Raw genomic sequence first — 26,535 nt, 5'->3', positions numbered from 1 at the left:
CGTGGCCAGGGCATTACAAAAAGAAGGGGAGCTGCAGAGCTGCCACCCTCCTCCCTGCCTGGAGGGGAGGCACCGTGCGGCTGGGCTGGGCGGGAGGAGGAGGAGGAGGAGGAGGAGGAGGAGGAAGCCCGGCCTCGCCTCCCCCTTCCCTGTCGCCGGGTTTCCTTGCAGCATTTCCATGCTAGAGGTCTCCACCGAGCTGCGGAGAGAGGATCTGCCTGGCTGCGCCGGGCCCTCTTCCTTCCTTTGTGCATCCCCCGGCCCCGTGCAAGCCTCCCCCCCCGGCCCGGCAGCCACGTCCCCGTCTAATCCCCCCCTCCCGGAGCCTCCCCCGGCCCCGGAGGCTGGAGGAAGCCTCCCCCCGGGGCAGGCAGAGAGGGGACAGCGGCCAGGAGCCTGCTGCCACGTCGTGCCACCCTTTCCCGGGCCGGGCACCGAGGCCGCATCCTTGCCTCCATCCTTCATCCTCTATCCCTGCCTCCATCCCTGCCTCCGACCCTTCTCCGCGGTTTTGGGGGGCTGCGGCGGGGTCTCCCCGTCCGCGGATGCTGCTCGAGCTCCCCGGGTGCTAAATGCTGAGCGCCGACAGGATGGAGGAGTTTCAGAGCGAGGAAGAGGAGCCCTGGTACGACCAGCAGGACCTGGAGCAGGGTAAGGATGCTGGGGGCAGCCAGCAGGCTGCGAGGGACAGGAGGGCAAAAATAAAAAAAATAACGGGGTAAATCCCGGGGAGGGGATGGGAGAGCTTCTCGCAAGACTTACGCTTGCTTGGCAAACCCAGCGCCTCGTCCTGCGGCAGCACCTCCATGGAAATCGCAGATCTGCTGCTCCCGGTCGCTGTCCTGGCCAGGGAAAGTTGAAAGCAGAGGAGGAGAGGCAGGGAGCTCAGATCTGTCCTCAGCACCAGGCAGGTGAAATTGGGGTGTTATGGCAAAGCGGTACCCCAGAAAACTTGCTGCAGGCGGAACACAACATGGACAGAGTTCTGATGTGGCTTTCATCTCCGAGCAGTCGCAGGCAGAGTTAGCAGGCGTGCTAGTTAGAAAGGGGTAAATCCGAAATAATGCATTGCTAAGCTGAGGATGCTGAAAGCCTTTCCCAAAAGCTCTCGTTGTCCAAGCCTGAGCCCGAGGGGATCTTCAGCTTCTAAGTCACCTTATTACTTCTGGAGATTTCTCCGATCAGCCATAAAAGCAGGGAAAATTGGGGAGGAGAGAAAAAATGAATGCCAAGGTTCAAACAGCAAAAATGGGTTTGTTAGAGAAATGTAAGCATTCACTCTTGTAGCTTGTTTTGAAGTAACTGTTCCTACATTTGCACTAGTTCTATGTCATGTCTATTGTAAGGGTGGCCAGTTAGTAGCTGTGTATATTTGGGGCTTTTTTTTTTTAATGCTTATCTTAATATTTTGAGTCAACACGCGGCAAGCAAATAACCGAATGAAGTCCTGTTCCAGAGCAGCAGCCCAGGAATAAACGGAACTGATTTGTCAACGTGTAGGGAAAAATTTTTGGACCCAAATACAGCCACCCCTCTGATGTGTCACGCTATAGGGACCTTACAGCTCCACGTTTGCTTGAGCCAGCTGACTGTCAGTCCAGGCATGCAGTCCAGCTGCAGTGCCTCTGCCCACCGTCGCTCCCCATCCATTATGTCAGGATTTAAAGTTTACACAACTTCAGCTGCAGGACAGAGGCCTGGCAGGGAACGCTAACCAGCCCCCGGGGATGTTGCAGCTGTTTTTTTGTTGTTTTTTTTAGCCCCAGTTTCTCAGTGGACAGGAAGCATTAGTAGCTGGCTGCTGGGCCTTGTTCTGTGGAACACAACGGTGATATTAAAGTGGGGCAGGGGATGGAGCTGGAGCTGTCAGCCGGGTAAACAGTGCAGCCTTTGAGGCCTCAGAAATTCACATTTCTGGGTGACGTCTTCCCATGGCTCACAAGGGGACTGGGCAGCGCTCCAGGGGCAGGATGTCGGCTGAGGAACAGCAGAACTACAAATGAGTATCGGGAGTATCCAACAACACAGGACTGTGGTTTTCAGCCCCACGCTGTCCCCGCTGTCAGGTTCGTGAGTCAGCACTGGCTCCCGGCAATAAGAACACCTCTCTGCTGCAGGCCAGGCTCCCTGCTCCATCCTGGCAGTCCAAACACAGCGTAACCAGCTCCAGATGATGGACTGATGCTGGGAATAGACTCCACCTTTGAGCACACCCAGGACTGGAGGCAAAAACAGACCCAAAACAAAGCCCAGCTGCGGGGCTGGCTGCCCCCTGTAAGAATAGGGGCTTGTGCTAACTCAGAAGGAGAGATGGAGAATGCTTTAACTGGAATCAGCCAACTGGAAAGGTCCTACGGGGTAATTACAACTGTAATTAATTTGCATGATGCACAAAGCATCACGAAGGACAGTGCTAGACTTTGTCCACGTATGCCATAGCAGCATGCGGAGGCCTTTGGGGATGGCACAGCCCTGAAGCTGTCACTTGGGAAACTGGGGGGTGGAAGCAGAGCGCGAGACATCCAGCACAGCCTGCTTAGGAGCTGGGCCGGCATTGCTAAGAGGATCAGCATGCCAACAGCCAGGGGTTGTGCAGAAACCCGTGCCTGGCAGCAGCCAGAAAGACAGATGACAAAAGCGTAAGCCTGGAGACTGGTGCTTGGGAGCAAGGGGAGGGAGAAACGAGCAGCAGCCCGAGCTAGGGGAGAGGAGAAGGTGCTGCTGTGAACCAGTTGGTTGCTGGGCCTTTATCGTCATCTCACGGCATCATCAAATATTTACTACATTTACATCCCAAACTGTTTGCTAAGCAACGGATGGCTTAACTGGGAGCTCTGTGATGATTATGTTAATTAACCATTTTAGCACCACGGAGAAAAATGTGCCTTCAGCTCCACTCTGAGCACCTGTTACTTTCCTCCCCATCCTCCACACAGCTTTGGCTTGCTGAAATAACTCATTTTATCCAGGAGAACAAATCCCAGGCCCTCTTTCTCCCCACCCCGAAGTGCCCACAGTGACCGCATCCACCTTGGAGGCAGCAAGATCAGCAAGGTCCAGGAAAGAGTAGTGGTGTCCTCTGAGAAAAAAAAAGAAAGAAGAAAGCTCTGAAAACTGAGCTCCCATTGCTTGCTAGCCTCAGTACTTTGGTTCAGCCACAGCCTCACCTTGTCCAGGTTGGGGAAAGGCCTGGGGGATCTGTGGGATCCGTGTCTCTAAGTACTAAAACAGGTTACAGCAGCAGTGAGCTTTTCTCCAGCCATGGGGAATTGATGTGGCTACGCTTGCATCATACCCTGTGCACAGGATATACGTGCAGCCAGACCCTGAGAGAATGAAAAAGAGCTAAAATTAGAGAGGCTGAGCTGCGGACAGGCGGGGACACCGTTTCTGTCCACCAGAAGCATTTGCGTTGAGAGCAGCCATGTGGCAGCTCAGTCACATCTGGATCCACACGGGGCAGAGCCAGCCCTGGCAGCTGGCTGCTGACCTCCTCCAGCCTTGATTTCCCCCCCCAGCAATCTCCTAGGACGAGTCCTTCCCGCAGTCACCCCGCTGCTTTCCCTACTCTTCCAGGCTCCTATCCCTCTGCCAGCATCCAGGTCTATGCCAAAGAGCCCAAGAGGAGGGCTCCCAACACCCCCCTTTCAGCCCCAGGAGCCTGAACACAGCTCAGTGGGTTAGCCAGCAGGATGAGAGGCAGGACGAGAACCAGCATCACCCCATCACCACTGGGACCAGCAGTCCTCTCCCCGAGCAGCCACACAACCTTTTGGGCCAAACCCCCTGCACTGCATGCAAAGGACCTTATGACCGTAACCTCTAAAGGTCTCCAGACATAAGTATCTTATTTTAATTCCTCCTCCTGACAAACACCTGAGTGGTTTGCACGCTAAGAAGGAAAATGACAGAAGGTGCTGAGCTTGCACCTCTCCTAACTCATCCCCGTGAAGCCCCAGGGTCAGCAGCAGGCCAGTGAGCAGCGGGATCAGTGCTAGCAGCCATCCCTGCCTCTTTTCTGCATCGCCCAGCCTACATGGGGCAGTCCACACAGCTGCAATTCACACCCTGCATGCCCAAAACAGCTCCTTGCATTGGGGAGCACGTGGCACCCCAAAATCCATCCCTCGCACTGCTGTTATCCCAGCAGCCCAGCTCCGGGGATGAGCCCTGCAGCCTGCCTGCCCTCCAGCAGTCAATTTTGCCTGCAGTAGCTGAGCCGCACGCTTATTTAGCACTGCACTGCCCCAGGTAGCTTGTGGAAGTGGAAAGTTTTCAGTGACTAATTGCTGAGCTGCTTGGAAATGTTCAGAGGAACCAGGAAATCACCAGGGAATAGGATGACGCTTATTTTAGTCTTTTAGATGAGGAAGGGATGAGCACTTCCAGTTCTAGGGAAAAAATACATACATATATATATTATTCTAGGAAATATATACACGTGTCCTAGAATAAGAATTGTCCTTATGTGAAGAAGGCAAGAAAACGAGGCGTAAGGGAGTCCCACACAGTAACTCCCAGGATCTGCCTCCTCATCTCGCACAAAAACTCCTTTCTACGCCTGCTGAACCCCAGGCACATACCTCCAGCTGTGGGAGGGAGCAGAGTTAGAGGAACTGCTGGGTGAAAAGCAAGGAGAGGCAAAGGGGAGCAGGGGGGAATAACAAAAATCAGTTTTCTGTATCTCCCCTCCTCAATCCACCAGCTGAGCAGCTGCACACGAAGGATTTACAGCCCGAGCCCTGAGGGCCATCCTGCCCATGGCAGCCCTGATCCCGAGGACTCAGAGCCCAAGAACTGAGCACAGACGCCCTGCCCTGGAGACTGTCCCCCACCACCCATGCATTTTCCATTCTTCTCTTCCGTACCAGCCCGTGCTGGCCAGTGCCAGGGCACGGAGTCAGCACGACAGGCAGGAGCCACGGAGAGCCGGGACAGCACGAGGGGCCCATCCTGCCTCTGCTAAAAGCAGCACCAGGGCTCAGGCTGAGCACAGCTCACCCTCACACAGCCGGTCTCCTCTGCTAAAAGGCCTTCCCCAAGCAGCACGGGGATATATTCCCACCTCACACGGCTCTAAAAGATCCCTGTGTGCTCACACCAGATGCACCATCAGGGCTTCCAAAGCTACTGCGGACCATGCTCAAAAACAGATGCACAGGCCAAGAAAAATCAGATGTGTGGGCCAAGCAAAATGCCTCCGGTACAAAATACCCCAGAGGAATGAGAGCAGATGTTATGCAACTGCTGGTCTTTGCACAGCTGGGAATTTAAGTGATTTATATTAGTTTTTGGTTTTCTCTTCCATGTGTGTTTGACAAACAGCTGTAAGCCTTCTCTCCAAACGGTGACGGTTCTTTTGCTGGCCTAAACAGCGTGTTCCTTTGCAGTCCTTTGGGAAGTTACTCCAGTTTATCCAGTGCACAGTGCAGCTGCCCTGGTGCTGCTCAGTTACCTTGTCCCCGCCTGAAGATTTTGGCTATTAGAGCATGGAGTGTCCAGGTCCACGCTGACTTCTCCCCATCATGCAGCCACAACGATAGAACTAGGATGTTATCGTGCCATCTTCTTGGCCCACAAGGAAGTGCTGAGAAGGGAAGAGGTGGCCAGGAGCTGCTCTGGACAGGAGGAGGCAGAGCAAAGAGCAGCACAGCACATCCCCAGAGCACCAGACCTCGAGGCAGCGCTGCTTTGGGATGCTGGATGTGGAGCAGAGCTCCTGGAGGAGGCACCATCCTACATCCTGTTCGTATCCACTGCAGTCAGGGCTGGTGATGGCCATGGATAAAATCAACTCAAGAAAACAAACAGGATTTGATCCCTGTTTCCTTGTAACCTCAGGCTGAAAGGCTACAGCGCCCTGTTCCTCCTGCCTCGCTCCATACACAGCACCGATCGCTCGGCTGCGTTCAGGAGCTCTTGCCGTGCGGGCCAGCACCTCCAGCTGGCACCAAACAGCAGCACCGGGCATAACCACAGCACCTGGAGCAACAGGGCTTCACGGCATCCCCCAGGGATGGGAAGGGAGCAGGACTGGGGCAGCACCACGTGAGACCACGCGCTCCTCCGTGGCCAAGCAGAGGGGCTGCTGGAGAAGGGGCCAGCAGGTTTCTGGGGCTGCTGCAGGAGGTCGGGCTGTTTTCTGTGTTTAGCTGTAACCACATCTGTGGAAGAGGGATTGTCCCCGTACCTACATGCTGCTGGCACGTGAGAAGCAGCAGATGGGAGTTGTGGGGGCTGCAGCAGCTGTGCTGAAACTTGGTCGCTCCCCCAGGGACCAAACTGCTCAGGATCCATGGTCCTGCCACCAGCAAGGGGACAGCGGGGGCAGCCGAGCTGGTCAGCAATAGCTGAGCAGAGGGGAATAATTGGTGTGAGCCCAGCAAGGACCGGAGAGGTGACATTGCTGGGGTGGTGCCATTGCACTGCTGGAAGCACCATTCCCTTCTGCTCCAGCGCGCTGACCTGTCCTTTGCAGGTTGCCTTTGCTCGGGGCTCTTCTCGTGCTCACCCCATACAGTGGGGAAGCAGCGGGGGAGATGCTGAGCCTCCCCAGTGCTGGTCCTCGCTGCCTGTCCTGGCTCGGTGACAACCTCCTGCCCCCCAAATCTGCTGGGGACAGTCCCACGGGGCAGCGGTCCACATCTGGGTCTTCAGCTTTAAAAGAGTGCAAGCCTCCGTTCACGGCTCTCTGCATCCCCACATAATTAATTAGCTAGAGCTTCGCTGCCTGGAGGAAGGCTGCCTGCAGGAAAGCATCAGCTTCCTTTCTCTCTCCTTTCCTTGCTGCTTCTCCCCAACAACTCCTCTCGTATGTCTTTATTTAAGATGCTTTTCTGATCCAGGTGCGCTATCAGAGCCTCCGAGCCACCCGACAGTGAGCTCTTTGAAACCATTTCAGCCTACAAGGCAAACAGAGGCAACGAGGCTGTTTAGATAAGAGAGCAGCAGGGAAAGACACAGATGGGGCCCGACCATGGTCTAATAACACACTCGGTGTTATCAGGCTCTAACAACACAGCAAAATGAACGTTGATTGCTGCAGGCACGGGGATGGGACGGCTCCGTATGGGTTTGTATAGACGCATGCAGCTTATAAGCAGAGGCAACCAACCCAGGGCTCAAATATTAATATATGGTCCCACCCAGAGAGACTTCAGGGCACTGACGGACAGAGAGCAGAAAGAAAAGGAGAGCATCAATTAAACCAAAAATGCCTGCTGGCCACTTGAGAATAATTAAAAAAAAAAAAAAAAGGAGAGCTGATATGAATGAAATACTGAACAGGATTGAAAAGCACAGAGGGCAAAGAGCAAGTGCAGGGGCTGAGAAAGCTGGAGAGCCTCCCTGAAGCACAACCCCGACCCCTTTCCTTGCCCAGGGTAGGGAGAGTGGCTCACGGGGAGCAGGTGGGCTCGCTGCCCTCGTTCCACTATCAGGGTTTTCCTGTCCTTGGTGGTGGCACTTCTGCTCCAGGGATGAGAGCCTTAGGGGCAGCGTGGAGGGAGCTGCTCTTGTTGCTCTTGCCTCGCTCCCCTGCCAACCAGATCTCTCTGCCACCACCAGGGCTGCTTGCATGGCCAAAGGCAGCCCATGGGTACGGAACAGATTACACAAGAAAAAAAAAAAAAAGGGAAAGAAAAGAAAGAACAAAAGCAAGAAGGCAAAACAGCAAATCTCATTAGGATAACAGAAACGCCCGCGTGCCCAGCACCAGCTCAGTTTGAAATGGGGAAGGGAAGAGGGAGGACGTGGCTGTGCTTCGCCCTCACCCCTTGCCAGCCCTGCCAGGGGCACCTCTCACCCTCAGCGCACTGCAGAGGCAGGGCTTGCTTTGCAGTTCACCCGATTACACCTAAATGGCAGCACAAAAACCACACCACATGGAGTGCTAAGCTGATTTGGGTGGTAATGTCTGAGTTTTGTCAGCAATAACAGCGGTGGCTCGCTCTGAAAGCTCTGCTTGGCCATGGGAAACACTTCCAGCTGGGGAATCAGCGTGTAGACATGGATTTGCCACATCCACATGTCTGCAAGATGCTGAGTGAGGACACTTGCTTCCTCTGCACCCCAGCATGTTCCACTGCAAAGGCTTGTAAGGGCTAAGCACAGATTCGCTCCATCACCTGTCGTGGAGCAGCAGTAAGTGATACACAAAAGCTGATCTTCATCGTAATGCACCCAGACAGCACAGTCCCTTGCAACTAAGAAAAATAAATGAGCAGCAAGCGCACCCTACCCTGGGGTAAACCAGCACAGCATCATTTATTTAGATTTTGAAAGGAATAATTGCACCTACCCTTGACTCTAAGTACCCGTGTGTAATGGAGCAGACAGCAAATGCAATTAAATTAAACGTCAACAGCATTAAACATCAGTTCTTAACTCTCAACCTACCCCATCCATCAGCTAACAAGCACCCTGAACTTCCTCCAGAGACCCCCACACCAGAGCCCTGCAGGCTGCTCCTCCCCGCTATTTAGCAGGTGAATTTGCCATCTGCAGAGGTAGAAAGGGCTGCTCCTGCCCTGCAAGCCATTCAGGAAGGAACCTCAATGGATATTGAGATAAGAAGGACTTCCAAACACAGCCTCCACGCAGCCCTGCACGCCGTGAGCCAAAGGACCTGCGACACCCCCCTTAAAGTCTGCTTGTCTCGAGGGACTCTGTCACCGCCAGCTCTACCCAGGGACAAACCCCCTGTAACTGTACCAGCCCTTCAGTGCCCGCTGAAAATCCCCAGACATGAGCATTTCCTGAGGACACAGATCAGACCTGGCCCATCCAAGGCACCGAAAGCCCAGAGGATGGTTAAAGACAAGGAACAAACCACAGCACCTGGGGGCAGCGGGCGTGCTTTCTCACAGCCAAAATACCCAAATTGTTTGATGTGGGAGAGAAGAAAGCCCTAAGTGGCTGCTCCAGATGGTGCCTTCCTCCCAAAAGCTGTATTTAGCAGGACACTGAATAGCTGCTGGGTCACAGCACCAGGAGCACAGGAAGAGCTCCAAACCTTCTCCGTGCCTTGATGCGAGCTGCCGGGGCACCTGGGGCAGCCAGGACGCATTCAGCTCCGCAGCTCATCACCATGGGATGCAGCTTTCCGTTCAGCTAAAGACAACCTGCTGCAGGTTTTGGGATCAGGATTTTTTGGGGGTGATCACCCAGTGATGCTAAGCCAACATGGCTACGATGGGATCAGCATCCCAGCATCTCTGCCATCTGGTCTCCCTCCCTCCTTGCTGAGGCTCCTTTCCCAGGGAAATACAGCCTCCCTGCCTCTGCTTTGCTCCACAGGCTCAGCTCTTTGTCTGGGGACACAGGGGGTCTCCTCAGCTGTGTTAATTAGAGGGGTCACACTGTTAATTAGATGGGTCACAGCAGGGCTCACAGCACTATGCAGAGCCACAGGACACGGAGCTGGTATCGCCCAGGACAGTTAGCATCTGTGGTCTGCATCTCCCAAGCTGGATTTAGGCAGCCCACCCATTTGGGATCCCTAAAGGCACTGTTTTTAAGCTGAAAGTTGGCTGTTTTGTGGGGAAAGCCCCCAGCACAGCCATGCCCCAATGCTTTGTTTTTCCTTCTGCAATGGAGAAGGGGGGGGAAAGGGAGGCATCAGCAAAACTGCTAAATTAGGGCACATCACACAGTGCTGGCTGGCTGGGCTGGTGCTGGAGGAGCAAAGACGAATTACAAAACAACAAAACAAACAAACAAAAAAGAGTGAGGAAGCCACAGCGCTGTGTAGAGAGAATCCTTAAATTCCCAAACAGCCCGCTGATAAATTCACGTCCAGCCTCAGGTTCCTGAGGTCTCCAAGGAGCGGAGCTGTGCGCTACCCAAGCCTGAGGAGAGCTGTGATTAGCACCAAGATCGAGATGAACCTGCTCTAACGAAGACATTAAAGCACCTCCATGCAGCATCCCCTCCCTCTGCGTGCTCCCACAGCCTGGGGGAGACCAACAGGTGGGGAAGAGGACCCAGGCATGGTGGGGGGGGGCGACGAGACAGGATTACAGAGGATGCTTTAGCTGGCAGGCAGGGAGCGTGTGCATGCTGACGGCTGAAAGAACCAATTCCCCCACGTCCTTCAAGCCCGGAGTCTCCCAGGCCCTTAAGCTCAAAATGGAAAAGAAGAATCAATTTCCTCCTCGGAGCTCAGCCCCGTTCTTTCTTCTTTCCCACTCGTCCCCAAACGCTGCCCATTTCCCCCATTAAATTATTGCTGACAGAGCCCTTTAAATTACAATGCCGGATCTTGCACTGCCTAATCCACTTAACTCAACCCCAGCTGATTAAATTGGATGCCATATGGTGGGAGAGCACTGGGGTAATCCGCGGGGATGGGGACACACTTGACTCATTACCTGAAGCCCTCTCCTCTGCGCTGGGCCCTCCTTGCTGCCAAGATCAGGCAGGACGAGTGTGATTTGCAACGTGCCCGCGTAGCAAGGACACCAGCTCTGGCAAGGTGGCAGTGCCATTAAATGCAGCCCCAAGCAGCTTAAAGGCACAAATTCTCCTCTGTCTCTGCTGGAGCTTGGCTGTTCCCCCGGTCCCCAGCTGGTGCAGCAAACACTCAGTCCCTCAAGGACGCTTTGGAAACTGGAGAAATTTGGTGCTTAAAAAAAAAAAAAAAAAGAGGTGAAGGATCTGTCCAGGGGGACACTGATGGCACTCACAGCCCTCAGACCAGGTCGCTGTGTGATGAGGATGAAGGTGACATCCCGCAGTGACACCCTGCAGTGCCTATTCCCAGGGTAAAGGGGAGATCCGAGGACACGGAGCAGCTGCTGGCGGGGACCACAGCTGGGGAGCCGGCCCCTGGCATCGCAGGGGCTGCACAGACAGCAAAGCAGCTGTCACCCAAATTAATAACGTAACGGTGCTTCCCACGATGTATCATTATCTGTCAGGAGGATCGCATCCGAGGCACTCCCAGTTCTCCTCCCATGCAAACAATTGTGTCTGGAAAGTCGGTGTTAGCCTTGGTTTATGATGAGACATCTGAAATCAGCAATTTTCCCAGGCACAGGATACATCCCAGGGGGCCTGGTTCCCCTTCTTCTTGTCCTTCTGACAAGTTATCACCATTTTCCAATCAACTGCATAGCCAAATTAACTGCGGGAAGAAATTGCAGTGCTCCCAGCCCCAGCAGAGCCTTGGTAAAACACATCATTAACTGCAGGCTAGAGAGGAGCGCTGTAAAGGGCTGCGAAAATGCCAGGGCAGGACACCCAGGTCCCTTCGCACACCACAGGACTGCTGGTCCTCATTCACCCCAAATCTGTCTGATAACCACAGCAGAGATAGAAGGGTAATAGCACACGCTGCTATCTGTTTCCTTACCTTTTTATTTTGAAGGCTTAAGGTCAGAGCCTCGACCTGCCACCAGGCGAGCTAGGCACTCCTCTCTAAAAGCACCGGGAAAAAATGAAAACCCACACAATTGCAGGAGGTCAGGCTTTAAAAAAACAGCCAATTCCTGTGAAAGCAAAGGGATGTTATCAGAGCCAGCTGTGCTACCACAGGCCCACAAACAGCATCACCTGAGGAGCTCGAGCTTTGGCCAGCACAGGGGTTCTGGGGGGGGGCTTCTTTACCCCAGAGACTTCAAACTCTGTATTTTCAGTGGCTATTTTCCCTGTCCTTCTCCTAACACCCAACGATCTCAGCAGCCTCCCAAAGGTGTTTAGAGCTGGCAGCGAGGGAGCACAAAGCGTGGGCCCCCCCGGAGCTGCCCCGAGGAAAGCGGCGGAGCCCCCCGAGGCCGCGGCGCAGGAGGAGCTGTCAGCCCTCGGTGTCAGTCTGTTAGCGGGTGATGGATGGGGGCTGACAGGGAAGGCAAGACCCTCCCTTCGTTACGGATAATAATACGATTTGCTGAGCATCCCCAGAGGCCCCACAAGGCTTTACCAACCCTCACTGTCATCCCGATGGATGCTGAGCCCCTCTCAGCCCCTCAGGAGATGGGGATGGGGGTGCCGAGCTGCAGCCTCAGACAGGCCTCGTGGGCCTGATCCTGGCTGGCAGCACGCAGGATAGCACCAAATCCTCATCCAGCTCAGCTTCCCCTTGCTCTTATAGCCCTAAAAGAGGAAATAGGGCAGATCCTGGATGTCCCATAAGCATACATCCATGTCAAAACCCGCTGGTAAGAGCAGCCCGGCACGAAGCAGGTCGCTGTGCTCGGTGCGGCCGCAGGAACCGCAGCGGCTTTGTCCCTTCTGTTTCCAGACCTGCACTTGGCCGCGGAGCTGGGGAAGACGCTGCTGGAGCGCAACAAAGAGCTGGAGGACTCCCTGCAGCAGATGTACGCCACCAACGAGGAGCAAGTGCAGGAGATCGAGGTAGGGATGGGGCCGGGCCAGGACGGGGGGACAGGAGAAGCTGGGTCACCACTGGCACCTCAGGGTGATGCCAAAAGCAGAGGGTGGGAGCTGACGTCCCTTCCATACGTGCCTGAAATGGGGTGGATTAAGGTCTGCTTGAGCTGATCCCAGCCCTGGAGAGGTACCCCTATCCCCCCAGACTGCTATTTCCCCCCTCTCGCCCCCCTGCCCAGACGTGCGTGCCAGATTTTGGCACCAGCACCGATCGCAGCTGGGGCATGTGTGACCTCTCCCAGCCCACCCACCCGCCTTCACGCTCCTTTCTCCATGCTCTGCTGCTGCTTTTCCTGGCTTCCAGGCACTCACAATGGTGTTTGTTCTCGGCCAGCCCCTCAGCACCCTGTAACACAGCGCCCTTTGTCAGAGGCACAAACTGGCTCCTTCTCAAAGAGCTGCAATCCCCACTGCTGTTTCAGGCACCCTTTGGGGTCAGCACCAAGCTCAGAGACTTAAACTTGCTGTGCCAGGAGGGGTTTCATCTGCTGGAAGGCTTCCAGGGGTCTGTGAATTAAATAAATAAATAAATAAAATTAAAAAAAAAAAGCTTGAAAAGCATTGATTTAAAGAGGCACAAGGCAGAGACATGCTGGGAGCTCACAGGAGCAGCACATGGTGGCTGTGAGGAGAAAGGAGAAGGATTTTGGCTGTGCCCCACAGCGCTGCACCCCCAGATTTGGGGTCTGATCCCAGCTGATGCCCCTCTGCCAGGCTGCACAGGATGAAACCCTCCAGACTGGCACGGAGGCAGGCAGGGAGGGGTCTGTGGCCGAGCAGAAGCCACAGCTCTCCTCGCGTTTCGCAGATTCAGGTTTTTTAGCCTGAATTCCTACAGAAACGCAGCCTCCGCAATTGATCTGTCAGGCGATGCAGTAACCACAAGGCCAAGTTCAGTCAGCCTTGACAAAGGGGCACGGTCACAGGGAGATCAACTTTCTTGGGGTATGGGGGATTAAAAAAGCAGCTGAGGAGAGACAGACCGAGGTCAGTGCCCTTCACAGAGGGCAGGAGAAGTTCAGATATATTTTAGACACAAACATTTATAGTGGGCAGGGGGTAGCGTGAATACCTCTACTGGACGAGGCTTCAATCAGGTAAAGGATAAAGCAGCCACAAGACACAATGTCACAGGAAGCTAAGGATATAGGAATTTCTGCCCATGAAACAACCTGGCTTTGGGATGAGGGGTGTTTTTTGTCTCGGCTTTTCCTGCAGTACCTGACCAAGCAGCTGGAGATGCTGCGGCAGATGAACGAGCAGCACGCGAAGGTCTACGAGCAGCTGGACCTGACCGCGCGGGACCTGGAGCTGGCGAACCAGAAGCTTGTGCTAGAAAGCAAGACGTCCCAACAGAAGATCCAGTGGTATGGCCTCCCCTGCTCCTCACCATGGCGATGCTGTGCCTGGGGGTCCCTCAGCCCACCTTTCCCCTCAGCCCACCATCCCCCTGCAGCATGTTCTTGCTATCCAACCAGTCTCTCACCGGCTGTGCCGATGCTGGGTAGCACAGGTCAGCCCCAGCACGGGCAGCCCTGGGACAGGGCTGGGTGGAGAAACGTGCCTGGAGCTGCCAGAAGGGAGGCACGGCAGCCGTTCCTCCTCAGAGGGTGAATCCCCCTGACTAAGAGGCACATAATGCTATCAGGGAGGTCCTGAGCACGCAGCCCAGCAGGCACACTAGGCACAGAGCCAGCGTCTAGCGAAAGCCCAGCCTGTCGATAACTCCTCTCATGCAGCAGGCCCGTGATCAAGGTCATCCCTGGAAACAACAGGCTAAGCCGCGTCCTTGCGCTGCGGCATCTTTTGCCAACAACTGCGGAGAGGGAGTTTCAGAGCAGAGGGGGAGTGCTGAAGTGGTTTTACAAACTGGGTTCACAGACAGAAAAAAATCTGTGCCCAGCGTTTATTGCTACAACAGATAAAAGAGGAAGAGTAAACTGCTCGCCTGCCTGCTTAAGTGCAGAGATATTCCAGGACAGCGCTCACGTCCCAGAGGTGACTGTTTTAGCCAAGAGATTTGAGGTCAGAGGGTCTCAAACCTGTGCTATCCATTGACAATGCTTCAATCCCTCCCCTTTTCCAAAAAAATAAAAATAAAAATGTATAATCCAAGATAGACCACACAGAGAGCAGCCCCTGCCACCAAAAGCAAGCACCGTCACGCTCCCAGGGCACACACTAGAAATGTGGATTACTTTACACAGGCCAACTTCCTCTATGGGGAAGAAAAAATAAAATACTTTCAAAAGACCTGTGGCCACAGTGCCCACCTCCTCACCTGTGCTCTCTCCTCTGTCTGCAGCTTGACGGAAACGATCGAGGGGCTGCAGAACCAGGTGGAGGAGCTGCAGAAGCAGGTGGAGGAGATGCGGAGCTTGGAGCAGCTGCGCATCCGGCGGGAGAAGAGGGAGCGGCGCCGAACCATCCACACCTTCCCCTGCCTGAAGGAGCTGTGCTCCAGCCCCAGGTACAGAGGGGCAGGGGGGACTGAGCCATGCCTCCAGCCTTCTCAGCTCCTCTACCTGTCAGCGGTGGATTAGCCCCTCTGACATACGGAAAAAAAAAACACAAATAACCCCATAGGGAGCCAGGCTCTGAATCAGAGTCCCCTGGAGGGGCTGGCATTCTCCTGGGATGGCAGCAGGGGGCTAAGAGGGCTCCTCGCCAGGCAGGATGCAGTGTTCAAGCTGGGACAGCCCAAATCAGCCTCCCCCAGCCCAGCCCAGCCTGCCCAGTCCCACACCACATGAAGGAGACCCTTTGCTCAAGCTGACCATGCCGCGTCCCCTCCCCACCAGCACATCCCGTGCCGCATCCCTCCAGCATCTCTGCCCCACTGAAAGCAGCGGAGGTGCTGTGGTTTTGCACTGTCTGACCCCAGTAACTCCAGCAGCCCCCAGTCCCAGACCATGGCATGCCACGCAGTGCCAAACGCTGCACAAATTCAGCACTATTGAACACTCGATCCTCCTTAAAACCCAGCCCCTGTGCTAATTCACTGACACCGTGAGGGCATTTCTTGCTCAGCTTTGTCCGTAATAGAGGCTTCTTTAAATAGATAAGCAATCAATAAACTTTTTTTTATTTTTTTTTTCACAGAAAGTATCCACTGCCAGAGGGTACAAACAAAAGACACTTTTACTGCAGCCGGGGATGTAATGAGGGCATAACCTAACCCCCAGCAGAATCCACTTAATGTCTCTGTGCTTCTCTCCCCACGGTCCCCCAGTGGCGCTGTCCCCCAGTGCCTCAGGATGGTGCTGTGCCTTGCCAATCTGCAGTCAGCTCTGAAGGTCACTCTGCCCTTCAGTAACTTGGGAATCTGTTCAATACCCCCGCCACCAGCCATGCCTCGCAGGGGAAGCCATAGAGCTTTCCTTTTTCCAATCTGTTCTAACTAGATGGGATGCCACCGGCGCTTCACTGAGGAGGAAAAAATGATTTCCCGACAGCAGCATGAGGGAAGGGGGAAATGCATGCTATTGCTTCCCAGGCGGGGAGCAATGAAGAGGCAGCTCCATCAGGCATCTCCTTCTGCCTCCCCCATTTTGCAAATCTTCTCCCCCTCTCCCTGGAGCACCTCCCAGGCACAGGACAGCAGAGACTGCAGGTCCTCCAGGACAGAGACAGGTCGCTGTGTCCAGCAGAGCCACCAAACCTTGGGGTTTCCTGTCCCACGGGAGGAGGCACAGCTCCCTCCATCAGCTCAGCAACTCCGGGCAGAATTACTTACATGGCAGTAAGCCACAGTCTGAGTCCTCCATGGACTGTCATTTGGTCACAATCTCTCAGGGGTCTTTCTTCTCTTCCAGGTATGAAGACGCATTCCAGGTCCACAGTTCTTCAACAGAGTTCAACCAGAAGCCACTGGAGCGGGAGAACGAGCGTCTCCAAGCCATGGTGGACTCCTTACGGTCCCAGGTCAACCAGGAGAAGCAGCGGAAGGAGAGGGTTGAGCGAGAGTACACCTCGGTTATCCAGGAGTACTCGGACCTCGAGCAGCGGGTGTGCGAGATGGAGAGCTGCAAACTGCGCATCAAGGAGCTGGAAGCAGAGCTCCTGGAGCTACAGCAGATGAAGCAAGTCAAGAAGTATCTGCTCAGCAGGGAAGACAACTTGTCCGAGGCCCTCCTCGAGCCGCTGAATAACGCGCCAGAGGCGGACTACATCGACCTCTCGGAGGAGGAGGGAGGGAAAAGTCACGGGCCGTCCATGACACCTTCCCCAAACCACCCCGTCCGGAAAAGCTGCAGCGACACAGCCCTCAACGCCATCGTGACCAAGGACGCCGTGAGCCGGCACGAGGGCAACTACACGCTGCACGCCAACAACGTGCGCAAACGGGGCATGTCCATCCTGCGGGAGGTGGACGAGCAGTACCACGCCTTGCTGGAGAAGTACGAAGAGCTCCTGAGCAAGTGCCGGCAGCACAAGGACAGCGTGCGCCACGCGGGGGTCCAAACGTCTCGCCCCATCTCTCGCGACAGCTCCTTCAGAGACTTCCGGGGAGAAGGATACGAGTTGGAGGAGAGGAAAAGCATGGAGAAGACCATCAGCAAACACGTGGAGGCCGTGGACAAGCGGCTGGAGCAGAGCCAGCCCGAGTACAAGGCTCTTTTTAAGGAGATCTTCTCCCGCATCCAGAAGACAAAAGCAGACATCAATGCCACAAAGGTGAAAAACAAGAGCAGCAAATGAGCCCTGTCCCGCCGCAGCCCCCACGTGCTAGCCCACCAGCCGAGTCTTCTCTTTCAGCTCCAGGAAACGCTTCGTGGCCTCGCTGCTTTGAAGGTTCGAGAGGTCTCGTGTTATATTCTTGTACGGGAAGGGAGTGTCCGCAGCATAAAAGCAAGAAAACGCCACAGGGACTCAAGTTGTGTCTTTAAGCTTGGGCTCTGGGCAGCTCGTTGGAAAAAAAAAAAAAAAGAAATTGTACATTGTAGTTAGAGGATTTCAGAAACTGTATGATGGATCTCTGCATGAGCTGCTACCACGGCCAGACATCACAACAGCAACGGAAGCCACACCACAAACCAGAAAACCGTTCACCTCCTCCCCCCTTTTCAGCTTGTCTTACCGTCCGATTATCTGCGAGCAAAAGCCTGGATGTCCTCCAGCACTCTGCAGCAGCCGCAGCGCGGTGCTTCACAGCAGAACAGAAAAAGCCATCGGAACTTCAGGGGCTGCTCGAGAGCACCAGCCCAAGCCTCCACTTTGGTTTTATGGCTAAGAACCTACGCTTGTACCCCAGAGACCTTCACCTGACCTCTCCCCTTTCCCAAAGGGCAGTATGTTCTTGCTATTCAAGCCATTCTCTTATCAGTCAGGTTTTTCAGCTATTTACAATGCAAGCTCATTGCAACTGGAAAAACTTGAAGAGAAACATAGAACTGGTTGTTCCGTCTTCATCAGCGTTTCGTAGTAATTCAGTCCATACTCTCCAGACTTCGTAGGCATATGGGATTTCCTCGCTTTAGATCTGCCCCAGTATTTCAGCCCAGGTGAATCACTGTGCCTGGTAGGAACGTGATGACCGGGGCTTTCCCATAAGCTAGACAAGAAGTGCTATTACAGTATCAGAGACATGCTTTCATCTCGCAGCCTGGGTCCCAGCCCTCTGTGCTGTGCTATTCAAGAAGACATCATTGCCCCCATCGTAGCAAGCTCCTCCAATATAGTTTGCATGGGCTTGCAAAACTGCCTAGCAGTGACTCATGTGCAAGTAGAAGAAAAAAAGCACTATACTCGTACGGTGTCAGGAGCACGGGCCCTGGCAGTAGCGCTGATCACACATTCCCCCGCGCTTTTGCTCTGAATACCTTCCCAGTCAAGAGGACAGCTTTCAGTTTTCTGCTGAAAATAACCTATCTTGGCTGAGATACCATCTCCAAAGGTTGTCACCTCTCATGTGCCAGTTCACTTTCCAGCACTGAGATCTCCTCGCTTTTGCTTCCACTGACATGCAAACACACAGCCAAAAGGCCACTGCAGACTCAGGAATCACCAGTTTCCATTTTTCATAAACTAGACGTTGACCTTGTGTGGTCAGACACGTGTTTTAGGCAGAGAAGCAGCATTTCATTACAGCTTAGGCAACACCCTGAGCACTGAGCCACAAAACTGAGCAGTTCAGTGTAAGCTACCTATTCTGTACCGGTCTGGAGAAACTTTAGGCCAGATTTGGATTTTATTTTCACCAGTTTACAACCCAAAATCATGGGTAAGTGGCTGGGATTTTTGCAACATTGACATAAATAAACCAGAATTTGGCTTTGGAGGGGAGAAGACTGTTAAAACATAACTATCCTCCGAGTCGTTGACCTTGGCACTATGAGGAGCTACCTTTCTTTTACTCGCAATGGAATTAATGCAAAAGTACCCCCTTGGCCCTCTGTATTTATTAAACTGAGTACCACTGAGGTAAGTCAGCAGGAGCGCGATGCCCGAACTGCACTCGCTCCAGAGGTCTCCTCTTCCACCCGCCCACCATCAAGCGCTCCTCGCTTCCATGCTCTGCATTTCCAGGTGCCCTATGGCCCCCAGCTCGAGAAACGTTAGGAGCCATTAGCACGAGCGTGGCTACCAGCTCTGTAACAGTATGGAGAACCTTCATGCCTTATTTATTTATAATGGAAAGCAGTTGTCTAAAAAATAAATAAATAAAAACAAACAACAACAGCAACAAAAGCAGCGTCAAGTTGATTTTTCTCAGAGTATTCCCCAGTCACCGTGCTGTCACAGTACATGGCGTGACAAACACCAACGCCCTCGTACTTCAACATTTGTACTGTGGGATAGCTGAAGCAAAGTTGTTTTAAGTCAGTCAATGTTTACTCTGCAGGCATCTGGCTGTTGCATAGGTGTGGGAAGAGGATTGCCTTCACTTTCCGTTTTAAACAATAGTGTGTGAATCAGCATCGCAGTTAAGTGTACATCAGATTAAATATATTTTCAAATGCTTTATTCTCTTCTCAAATAAAAAAGGAACGTCAGTATTCTCAGAGCTCAGACTTCCTTTACAGCTCTTTTTACTTTTTAAGACCGGCACAAGAGTTATTTCTTTGATTTTCATGTACAATTTGGGTCAAGAAAATGCTTCAGGCTCCTCTGCAGAATGCAGAGAGAATATGCCGAACTCTACTGCTACATTATTTATATAACATACATTTTATGCACTTGGACTGCTAATGTTTGCCACATGATAAAAACACTCTTGTTAGCTCGGAAGTCTCTATAAAACTGTACAATTTCTAAGCTTGTAATTCAAATGCTATTTTTGTTTTGGTTCTTTCTTGAAAACCACACATCCAAAACCGACTGATGCAAGTAACACAATATTAGTGCTTAGCTTAACAAAGAAACAGCTGCCATATATCAGCAGTTTGCTCAGCAAAGTGCTGAGGGCATTTTTTTTTCTGCATCCAAAAATATTAGTGGCCATATATATGTCCTGATGACTGTGTGATTCAGAGTCACTTGATTTTTTTCTTAAGCGAGGCTTTCAGCAATCAAAGGAGGAAAAAATAAGCATCTTCTGCCCTTTTATCCCACTTTGCATCTAATTTTTCTATTTACTTTGAAAAAAAAAAAACAGTGAAAACTATGTAGCTCCATGTGAAGAAGTAAGAGAAGAGTACTAAGCAACTACATTGCTTACCACAGAAACTGGTCCAACAGAAAGCAGCAGCTATTTAATAGCACACCCCCATGAATCAGGGCAGAAAGAGAACAAGAATGTATCCAGTTAAAACAGGTGAGAAAAAGAACAATATAATAAGAAATGACTAATTCCAGAATTTAGCAAAAACAATTCCCCTATGCAGATCACACCGTTAAGATAAACGAGGATATACAGCTTGTCAAGATTTGGTTTCCATCTGAGTTTGTAAGATGAAATGTAGACAAGCACATTTCCATCAGATCTAGCCTTGCATCTTCCCTTACCACCAGCTTAAATAAGCCTTCAGAAAGCACCCACCATCAGAAATAGGAACGGACCACCTAAACACAAATTCAAGGTTTTTTACAGAGCCTGAATTCTCCTGGGGAAGAATGCCCATCTCCTGATTCAGCAGTCTTCCCTGTCTTACAGGAGCTGAGACCTTCAGGAAGGTCTCTCCAAGTCCCGATGTGCTCCCACCACGCTGGCTCACTCACACATGGAGGGACCAGTCCCTCACGCACATCAGCCTTTGCTTCCCTTTTCGGGGACGGCTTGTCACAGCTCTTGCTCTCCAGGCACCAAACAGGTGAGCTGGCTTTCTAATCCAGCATCTGTATACCAAGGCAGTTCATTTCTCCAGCTCCAGTGTCGAAAGCTTGGCTCCCTATGGGCCACATCAAAGCAAGACCTTGTCATGCCAAGCCCTGTCAGGGAAAGCTGTTTCTAATCATCCAAACTGAGATCATTCTGCTTTTTACGAGGGCTCTTTGGACACCTGCACCAACCAACAGAGTAGGAGTGCAGCAAAGCCAGAGAAGTGCCCTTGCAGACAGCTCTCGCTTCAGCTGCGTGACCTTCAAGCTCCTTCCTCAGCCCCTCTGTGCACTGCTCACGGACACCTTTCTTGGCATGAGTTAGCAGCACAATGATAATGCTGGCATGTTTAACAACAGTTGGTAAAATGACTCATCCTGCTTTGGATGTTTTACCCATCCCTCTGGCTACAAGTCGCAAACATTTACCTGTTCCCTGTTTGAAATTAAGGTCACCAGATGGCGGGAGCTGTCTCTGACAGCTCCGTTTTTTTCCTTCAAGCATTCCATTTTTGTCTGAGTTGGGTTGGCAGAAGCGGAGCAGAACCCATTCCTTTCCTACAGGCCTGTGGTGTGACACCAGAGACGGGATTAAAACAAAGCACGGGGCTGTGACCAGCACCCACCACACTGCACCCCTGGGGTCTCCGTTTCCACCTTTGGCACCCAGCTGGGATCCCCTCACGCCACACGGCCTCCATCAGCTTTAAACACCCACCTTGGCTTCGCCCCCAGGTTTCGGCAGATTGTCAGCTCCTGTCAAAACACCAGCACCAGCACAGCCCCAGCCCTGCTCCCAGCCCCTCCCTGACACCAGAAATAGCAGCTCCTGCCTTTGGAGCACAAACCCTCCTCACCAACCCACCGTGACGGCTCCGCCAGCAACCAGCCGAAGCCTTCCCACGACCTCACACCTCCCTGCACCCCCTTCCCCTCAGCACCTCTCTTGCAGAGGCAGAAACACGCAGGTTTATCGCAACACACCTAGAAATAAACCAGCCTCCATTAACATATAGACGTGTATTTTTGCTCCTATATATACAATACACTCCTGCGCCCCGAGGAGCTGACAGCAGCCACCCCGAGGTGCCCAGAGCTGCCTCTGGCCCTGCCTCCCCCCCCCCCAAAACCTCCAAACCCCCCAACCCCCAGCCCTCTCCCCCCAGCCCCAGGGCGGCCCCTCCCGTGCCCGGAACTCGGCTTGGCGGGGGGGCTGTTTCCGCGGGGGCGCCTTTTCGCGGTTGCACCGCGGCGGCCAAGATGGCGGCGCGCACACTACGGGCCCTTTGCCGGCCGCGGCTGCTGGCGGCCGGCTTCTCGCGGCGGGCGGCTGCCGGGGCCGAGTTCCGGAGCGCCTACAGCCTGGACAAGCTCTACCCGCCACGGGGGGGCGACACCGGGGACACCGGCAGCGTCCCGGCGAGTTGGGGGCACGAAGGGGGGGGAGGGGGGCGGAAGAGGAGCGGGGGGCGTGGCCTAACTGGAGGGGGCGTGGCCTAAAGGCTGGGGGCGTGGCCTAAAAGGGCGGGCCGCGAGGTGGGCGGGGCTTGGCTCGGTGGGCGGGGCCTGCGCCGCCTGAGGCAGATTCCGCCCCCCCACCCCCCCCAGAGGCTTTGGGGTCCCCCTGAGGCAGCCCCACAGCAGCCCCTGACCCCCCCCGATGCCGTTTCCAGGAGCAGGAGGCCAAGGCGCCGGCCCTCGACATCCCCATGGGTGAGTGTCCCGGCCCCACGCGCCTCAAGGATGGGTGCTGGGGGTGTGGGGGGTCCCCCAGGGCGGTGGTTGGTGGGAGCTGGGGGTGCCCGGTGGTGTGGGGGGGTGCCCGTGGTTGTGGGCTGAGGTGGTTGTTGCATGGGGAAGCTGCAGTGTGGCTCAGAGGGGGCAGGGTTGGTTGTGGGCTCCCACACGGGCTTTAAGAGCATCAGGAAATTACCCATTTTTACCATCCTTACAACGTAGAATAGAAACATGCATAAAAGGTAATTAAACAGACTGCTCTGTTTCCAACCCCAAAAACAGCCTGCACGCAACATGCAGAGCTAAGCGTGAAGCAAACACACCGCCGAGTGACAGGCTTCCTTCAGCCCCACACGCAGTGTTTTGGGGTACCCCTGTTCTTCCCACTGCGCTGACGGGTCCGGTCCATGTCCCTCCTCCTCACGTCGCTGCTCTTCTCTTCCAGACCGACTGACTGTATCCTACAGCCGGAGCAGCGGCCCTGGTGGGCAGAATGTTAATAAAGGTACAAAAGGGCTTCTCTGACTTAAGGAAAAAACCCAGTCTGTACCCAAGCATGAAACTTGTTTCTCTCTCTATTTGTGGTATAATAGTAGGAGCTTGAAATTAAAGAGCGCCTTTGTGCTGCCTGATGTTAACTTTTTCACTATTACTCTACTTTTTTAACGCAACTTCTAAGTCTTCACATGGCCTGACATCAGAGGTAGCATGTTTGGTTCTTCTAGAAGCACTCCTCATGGGGTCATTGCTGCTACATGTGCCACAGGAAACATCAATTCTGTCTAATCTGTTGTCATTAATTATACAATAAGCCACCTGGATTCTTAAACTTTCCTATGCAACAAACTGTTGGCTTAATTCAAATAACGAAGCAAAAAATACTTCTTGTTCTGCAATTGCCGTTAAAACAAAGTAGGTAGTAACTGGTAATAGCATTAAATCTCATAGTGTATAGAAATGCAAATACCATGAAAAAGTCTCCATAAAAGTTGTCTTTTGGAATGGTTTGTAATAAAAGTAGCAAGAAAAAAATGTGATCCTTCAGGTAATGCATACTAGAATCATCATATGTTCAAAGCCAGCAGTGAGCAGACTGAATTACCTCATAAATCTTAGGAAGTCAAGCCATTACGTTGAAAAAGGTCCTGTTTTTCTTCTCAGTGAATACTAAGGCAGAAGTCAGGTTCCACCTGGCATCAGCAGACTGGATCCCAGAAGCTGTGAGACAAAAAATGGCATCAATGGTAACTACCCTCTCCCTTCCAACCACTTTCTGAATTTCACTATTTCAGCCAAAACATGACAGGTAGAACGGTTTCAGTGACCACATCATGCTTTTCCCTCCTCAGCACAAAAATAAGATAAACCGAGCTGGTGAGCTGATTGTGAACTCTGAGGAGAGTCGCTACCAAATGAGGAATCTGGCGATTTGTTTAGAAAAAATCAGAGTCATGGTCACAGAGGCTACTGAGAAGCCGAAAGTGATGTCTAAGGAGACTGCACAGGAGCTCATAGCCAGGTATTGTTATCGAGATGGCCTTTATTTGATACAGGTTCAGACTCTTAACGTGACTTGGTAACAGGTATTCATTTGGATTTTCTTTTTTTTAAAAAAAAAAAAAAAAAAAGAACAAAACACTGGTCCACTGGACCTTAACTGCTTTCTCAGGTAACATCCCAAGAACAAGGACTGTTTTTCTGTCTGAGGACATCTGAATCTATATTGTAGCTATGCTCACAGTTGAGTATTTATTTAAAGGCTTTCTTTGTACACTAAAAAACCTTTTCATTGTGTTTCAGGGTGGAAAAAATGAACCGTGAACGACTAAGACAGAAAAAGATACACTCGAATATAAAACAGAGCAGGAAGGCAGATTTTGACTGAGAACAGCGGAGATGGAAGTCCTTGGCACACCACCATTTTAAGAAATATTGTTGGCAGCTGAAGATGATACTAAACTTATGAGCTGGATTGAATAAAACCTGTCCAAAAATGTAAATAAAAATAATAAACATCTTTTGAACCTAAGGATACACTGCAATAGTGTCTTTGTGTCCTTCATCAGGTCCCGTGAAGCTTTATGAGAGCACCCCCTGCTGCTGAACATGCAGTAGACATGGGGGAAAGAAAAGGAAGAGTAAAAACATTCTAACCACAGATTTAAATAACAGAGTGTTTATCATTTCAGGCAATTGTCTCACCTTGATTAGTTGATTTTTTCCCCCCAACAGCATAGAAAGATGTCACTTTGCCAAGTTAACCTAAAGCCGTGGCAGGAATTGGACAGGAGGCAATTGGTTTTAGTACTTGAAGACAGAAACCATCTTTTAAGTATGGGAGATTTTTTAAGTATGGGAGTTTTCTGGTGTGTGAAACCCCATAAAGCCTCAGAACAAGTCTTACAAGCTTCAAGAGTGGACCTTAGCATGGAGTCCTCCCTTAGTGGACCCTGCTTAAACAGAACACCACAGCATGGTGTACCACGTCCTCTTGGCAACGGACAAGGATTACACCACCACTGGATTATGTGGTGGTGTATAAAACTGGGAAAGTCTTCATAAAAGTACTGAAATTACCCTTTTTTTCCCTATTTTGCAGGGCCCCAGTGGCCTAATGGATAAGGCACTGGCCTTCTAAGTCAGGGATTGTGGGTTCGAGTCCCACCTGGGGTGAAGAGAGGTAGAGTAATGTTTTAGGAAAGGAAAGAAAAAAAAATGAAATCCCTGAGATGGCTGCACCCATCCCACCTCTGTGCCCCCCCCCCAGTGATGGGAGCAAAGATACCACCAAATTCCCTGCAGGGGAAGGGGCAGCCACCAGTGCCCCCTCCCACAGTTGAAGATCTCTGCAGCCCCAGTCTCTCCAAGCCAGGATTTGGGGGGTGACACCTCCAGGTGAGCACTGGGGGCATTTCCATTTTGGAGGAGCAGAACAATCCCATACAAAACCTTCCACCCAGCCCAGATTCTGTGTGTTTTATGGACCAGGAGCCCTGCTCCTTGCCCCATCCCCCTGTGCCTTGATCAAGGGAACGGAGTTGAGAGCAGGGAGACAGAAAAGGAGTCGGGAGCCAAATCCTTGCACCCCCAGGGCAGGTTTTGGGGTCCCGGAGGGGAAAAGATCCACCCCAGATGGGACTCGAACCCACAATCCCTGGCTTAGGAGGCCAGTGCCTTATCCATTAGGCCACTGGGGCTGCCCAAAATCCCTCTCCCGGTGCCCTGAGTTAACTCTCTACTGGCCGGACGGGAGCACGGCCCCATGAGGGGGTCCCGCAGAGCCCCCGGAACGGGGCCCGCTTGCTCCCGGCCCCCCCCGCAATAAAACAGAAAAGCAGGCGGGGAGGGGGAGGCTCAGCGGGGGGGTGTTTTTTTTTAGCTTTTGCCCCGCCCCAGTGGCCTAATGGACAAGGCACTGGCCTCCTAAGCCAGGGATTGTGGGTTCGAGTCCCACCTGGGGTAAAAAATAAAAAAATAATTTAAAAAAAATCCCATTTACAACCCCCCCATGGACACAATCCGAGTGTTTTCTCTCCCTTTCTGCAGCTAGGAGGGGGCGATGTCCCGTCCTCCTGCCCCCAAACGGCCCCATAACTCACCAGCCCTGCCCACAGCAGCTCGCACAGCCCCGGGGCTGAGCCCTCGCCCCTTTTATCCGCCCCAAAATCAGCCCCAGCTGCGGCTCAGCCCCGCTGCCACCCCCCCGGGACGGGGCTGCAGGGGGTCTCGGGGGTGCTGCCCCGCCGGGAAGGGGAGAAAAGGGTCCCTGGGGAATCGGCAGGGCAGATGCTGCCCCCAAAATTGCTCCAGGCCTCGAGTCGTGCCCCTCTCGCCCCTAGGATGCCCTCACGGGGGCAATTGAAGGGTTGTGGGGTCTCTTCTGGCCCTATAAAACAACCACGAAGGGACTCGAACCCTCAATCTTCTGATCCGAAGTCAGACGCCTTATCCATTAGGCCACGTGGTCCCCCGTGCCCCCCATTTGGGGACACCGGCACACACCGAGGGGGTCCCCCCATGGTCCTGCCACCCCCCAGCACCCCCCAAATCCCCACCCCAGCATGGCCCCGCTACAACGTGACACCGGGATGCGATGAGCAACACCACGGGCACCTTGAAGCTCCTGCTCCCTCCTGCACGCTCCTCGTG

The 26,535-nt window shown here is 53.0% G+C and overlaps 2 protein-coding genes, 3 long non-coding RNA genes and 4 other non-coding genes across 9 annotated transcripts; 4 read left to right on the top strand and 5 right to left on the bottom strand.

Moving 5' to 3' along the window:
- The first annotated feature begins 123 nt into the window (after positions 1–123).
- CDR2L (cerebellar degeneration related protein 2 like) lies at positions 124–17,323 on the top strand. The gene is made up of 5 exons (XM_005011990.6): positions 124–651; positions 12,242–12,354; positions 13,609–13,757; positions 14,696–14,860; positions 16,206–17,323. Exons 1-5 carry the CDS (start codon positions 573–575, stop codon positions 17,089–17,091), a joined length of 1,392 nt encoding a protein of 463 aa, XP_005012047.1. The 5' UTR covers positions 124–572; the 3' UTR covers positions 17,092–17,323.
- Positions 3,336–11,509, bottom strand: LOC106014707 (uncharacterized). Its single transcript, XR_001186226.5, has 3 exons — positions 11,354–11,509; positions 10,371–10,624; positions 3,336–6,902 (listed from the first exon to the last, which is right to left on the bottom strand). It is a non-coding gene; the product is annotated as an uncharacterized lncRNA (long non-coding RNA).
- On the bottom strand, positions 17,076–21,670 carry LOC139999112 (uncharacterized). Its single transcript, XR_011804192.1, has 2 exons — positions 21,368–21,670; positions 17,076–21,215 (listed from the first exon to the last, which is right to left on the bottom strand). It is a non-coding gene; the product is annotated as an uncharacterized lncRNA (long non-coding RNA).
- Positions 21,671–21,868: 198 nt separating this feature from the next.
- Positions 21,869–24,415, top strand: MRPL58 (mitochondrial ribosomal protein L58). Its single transcript, XM_027471535.3, has 6 exons — positions 21,869–22,068; positions 22,323–22,362; positions 22,832–22,891; positions 23,548–23,630; positions 23,736–23,905; positions 24,187–24,415. Exons 1-6 carry the CDS (start codon positions 21,910–21,912, stop codon positions 24,269–24,271), a joined length of 597 nt encoding a protein of 198 aa, XP_027327336.2. The 5' UTR covers positions 21,869–21,909; the 3' UTR covers positions 24,272–24,415.
- On the bottom strand, positions 22,353–23,602 carry LOC113845547 (uncharacterized). Its single transcript, XR_003501211.3, has 2 exons — positions 23,489–23,602; positions 22,353–22,867 (listed from the first exon to the last, which is right to left on the bottom strand). It is a non-coding gene; the product is annotated as an uncharacterized lncRNA (long non-coding RNA).
- A 571-nt stretch (positions 24,416–24,986) lies between the features above and the next one.
- On the top strand, positions 24,987–25,059 carry TRNAI-UAU (transfer RNA isoleucine (anticodon UAU)). Its single transcript has one exon. It is a non-coding gene; the product is annotated as a tRNA-Arg (tRNA).
- Positions 25,060–25,510: 451 nt separating this feature from the next.
- TRNAR-CCU (transfer RNA arginine (anticodon CCU)) lies at positions 25,511–25,583 on the bottom strand. Its single transcript has one exon. It is a non-coding gene; the product is annotated as a tRNA-Arg (tRNA).
- Positions 25,584–25,775: 192 nt separating this feature from the next.
- TRNAR-CCU (transfer RNA arginine (anticodon CCU)) lies at positions 25,776–25,848 on the top strand. The gene has a single exon. It is a non-coding gene; the product is annotated as a tRNA-Arg (tRNA).
- A 432-nt stretch (positions 25,849–26,280) lies between these two features.
- TRNAR-UCG (transfer RNA arginine (anticodon UCG)) lies at positions 26,281–26,353 on the bottom strand. Its single transcript has one exon. It is a non-coding gene; the product is annotated as a tRNA-Arg (tRNA).
- Between the last annotated feature and the right edge of the window lie 182 nt (positions 26,354–26,535).

The sequence above is a fragment of the Anas platyrhynchos genome, chromosome 19 (assembly GCF_047663525.1).
Source record: "Anas platyrhynchos isolate ZD024472 breed Pekin duck chromosome 19, IASCAAS_PekinDuck_T2T, whole genome shotgun sequence".
NCBI classification, from domain to species: Eukaryota; Metazoa; Chordata; class Aves; order Anseriformes; family Anatidae; genus Anas; species Anas platyrhynchos.
This window is presented reverse-complemented; position numbering and strand designations above follow the sequence as displayed.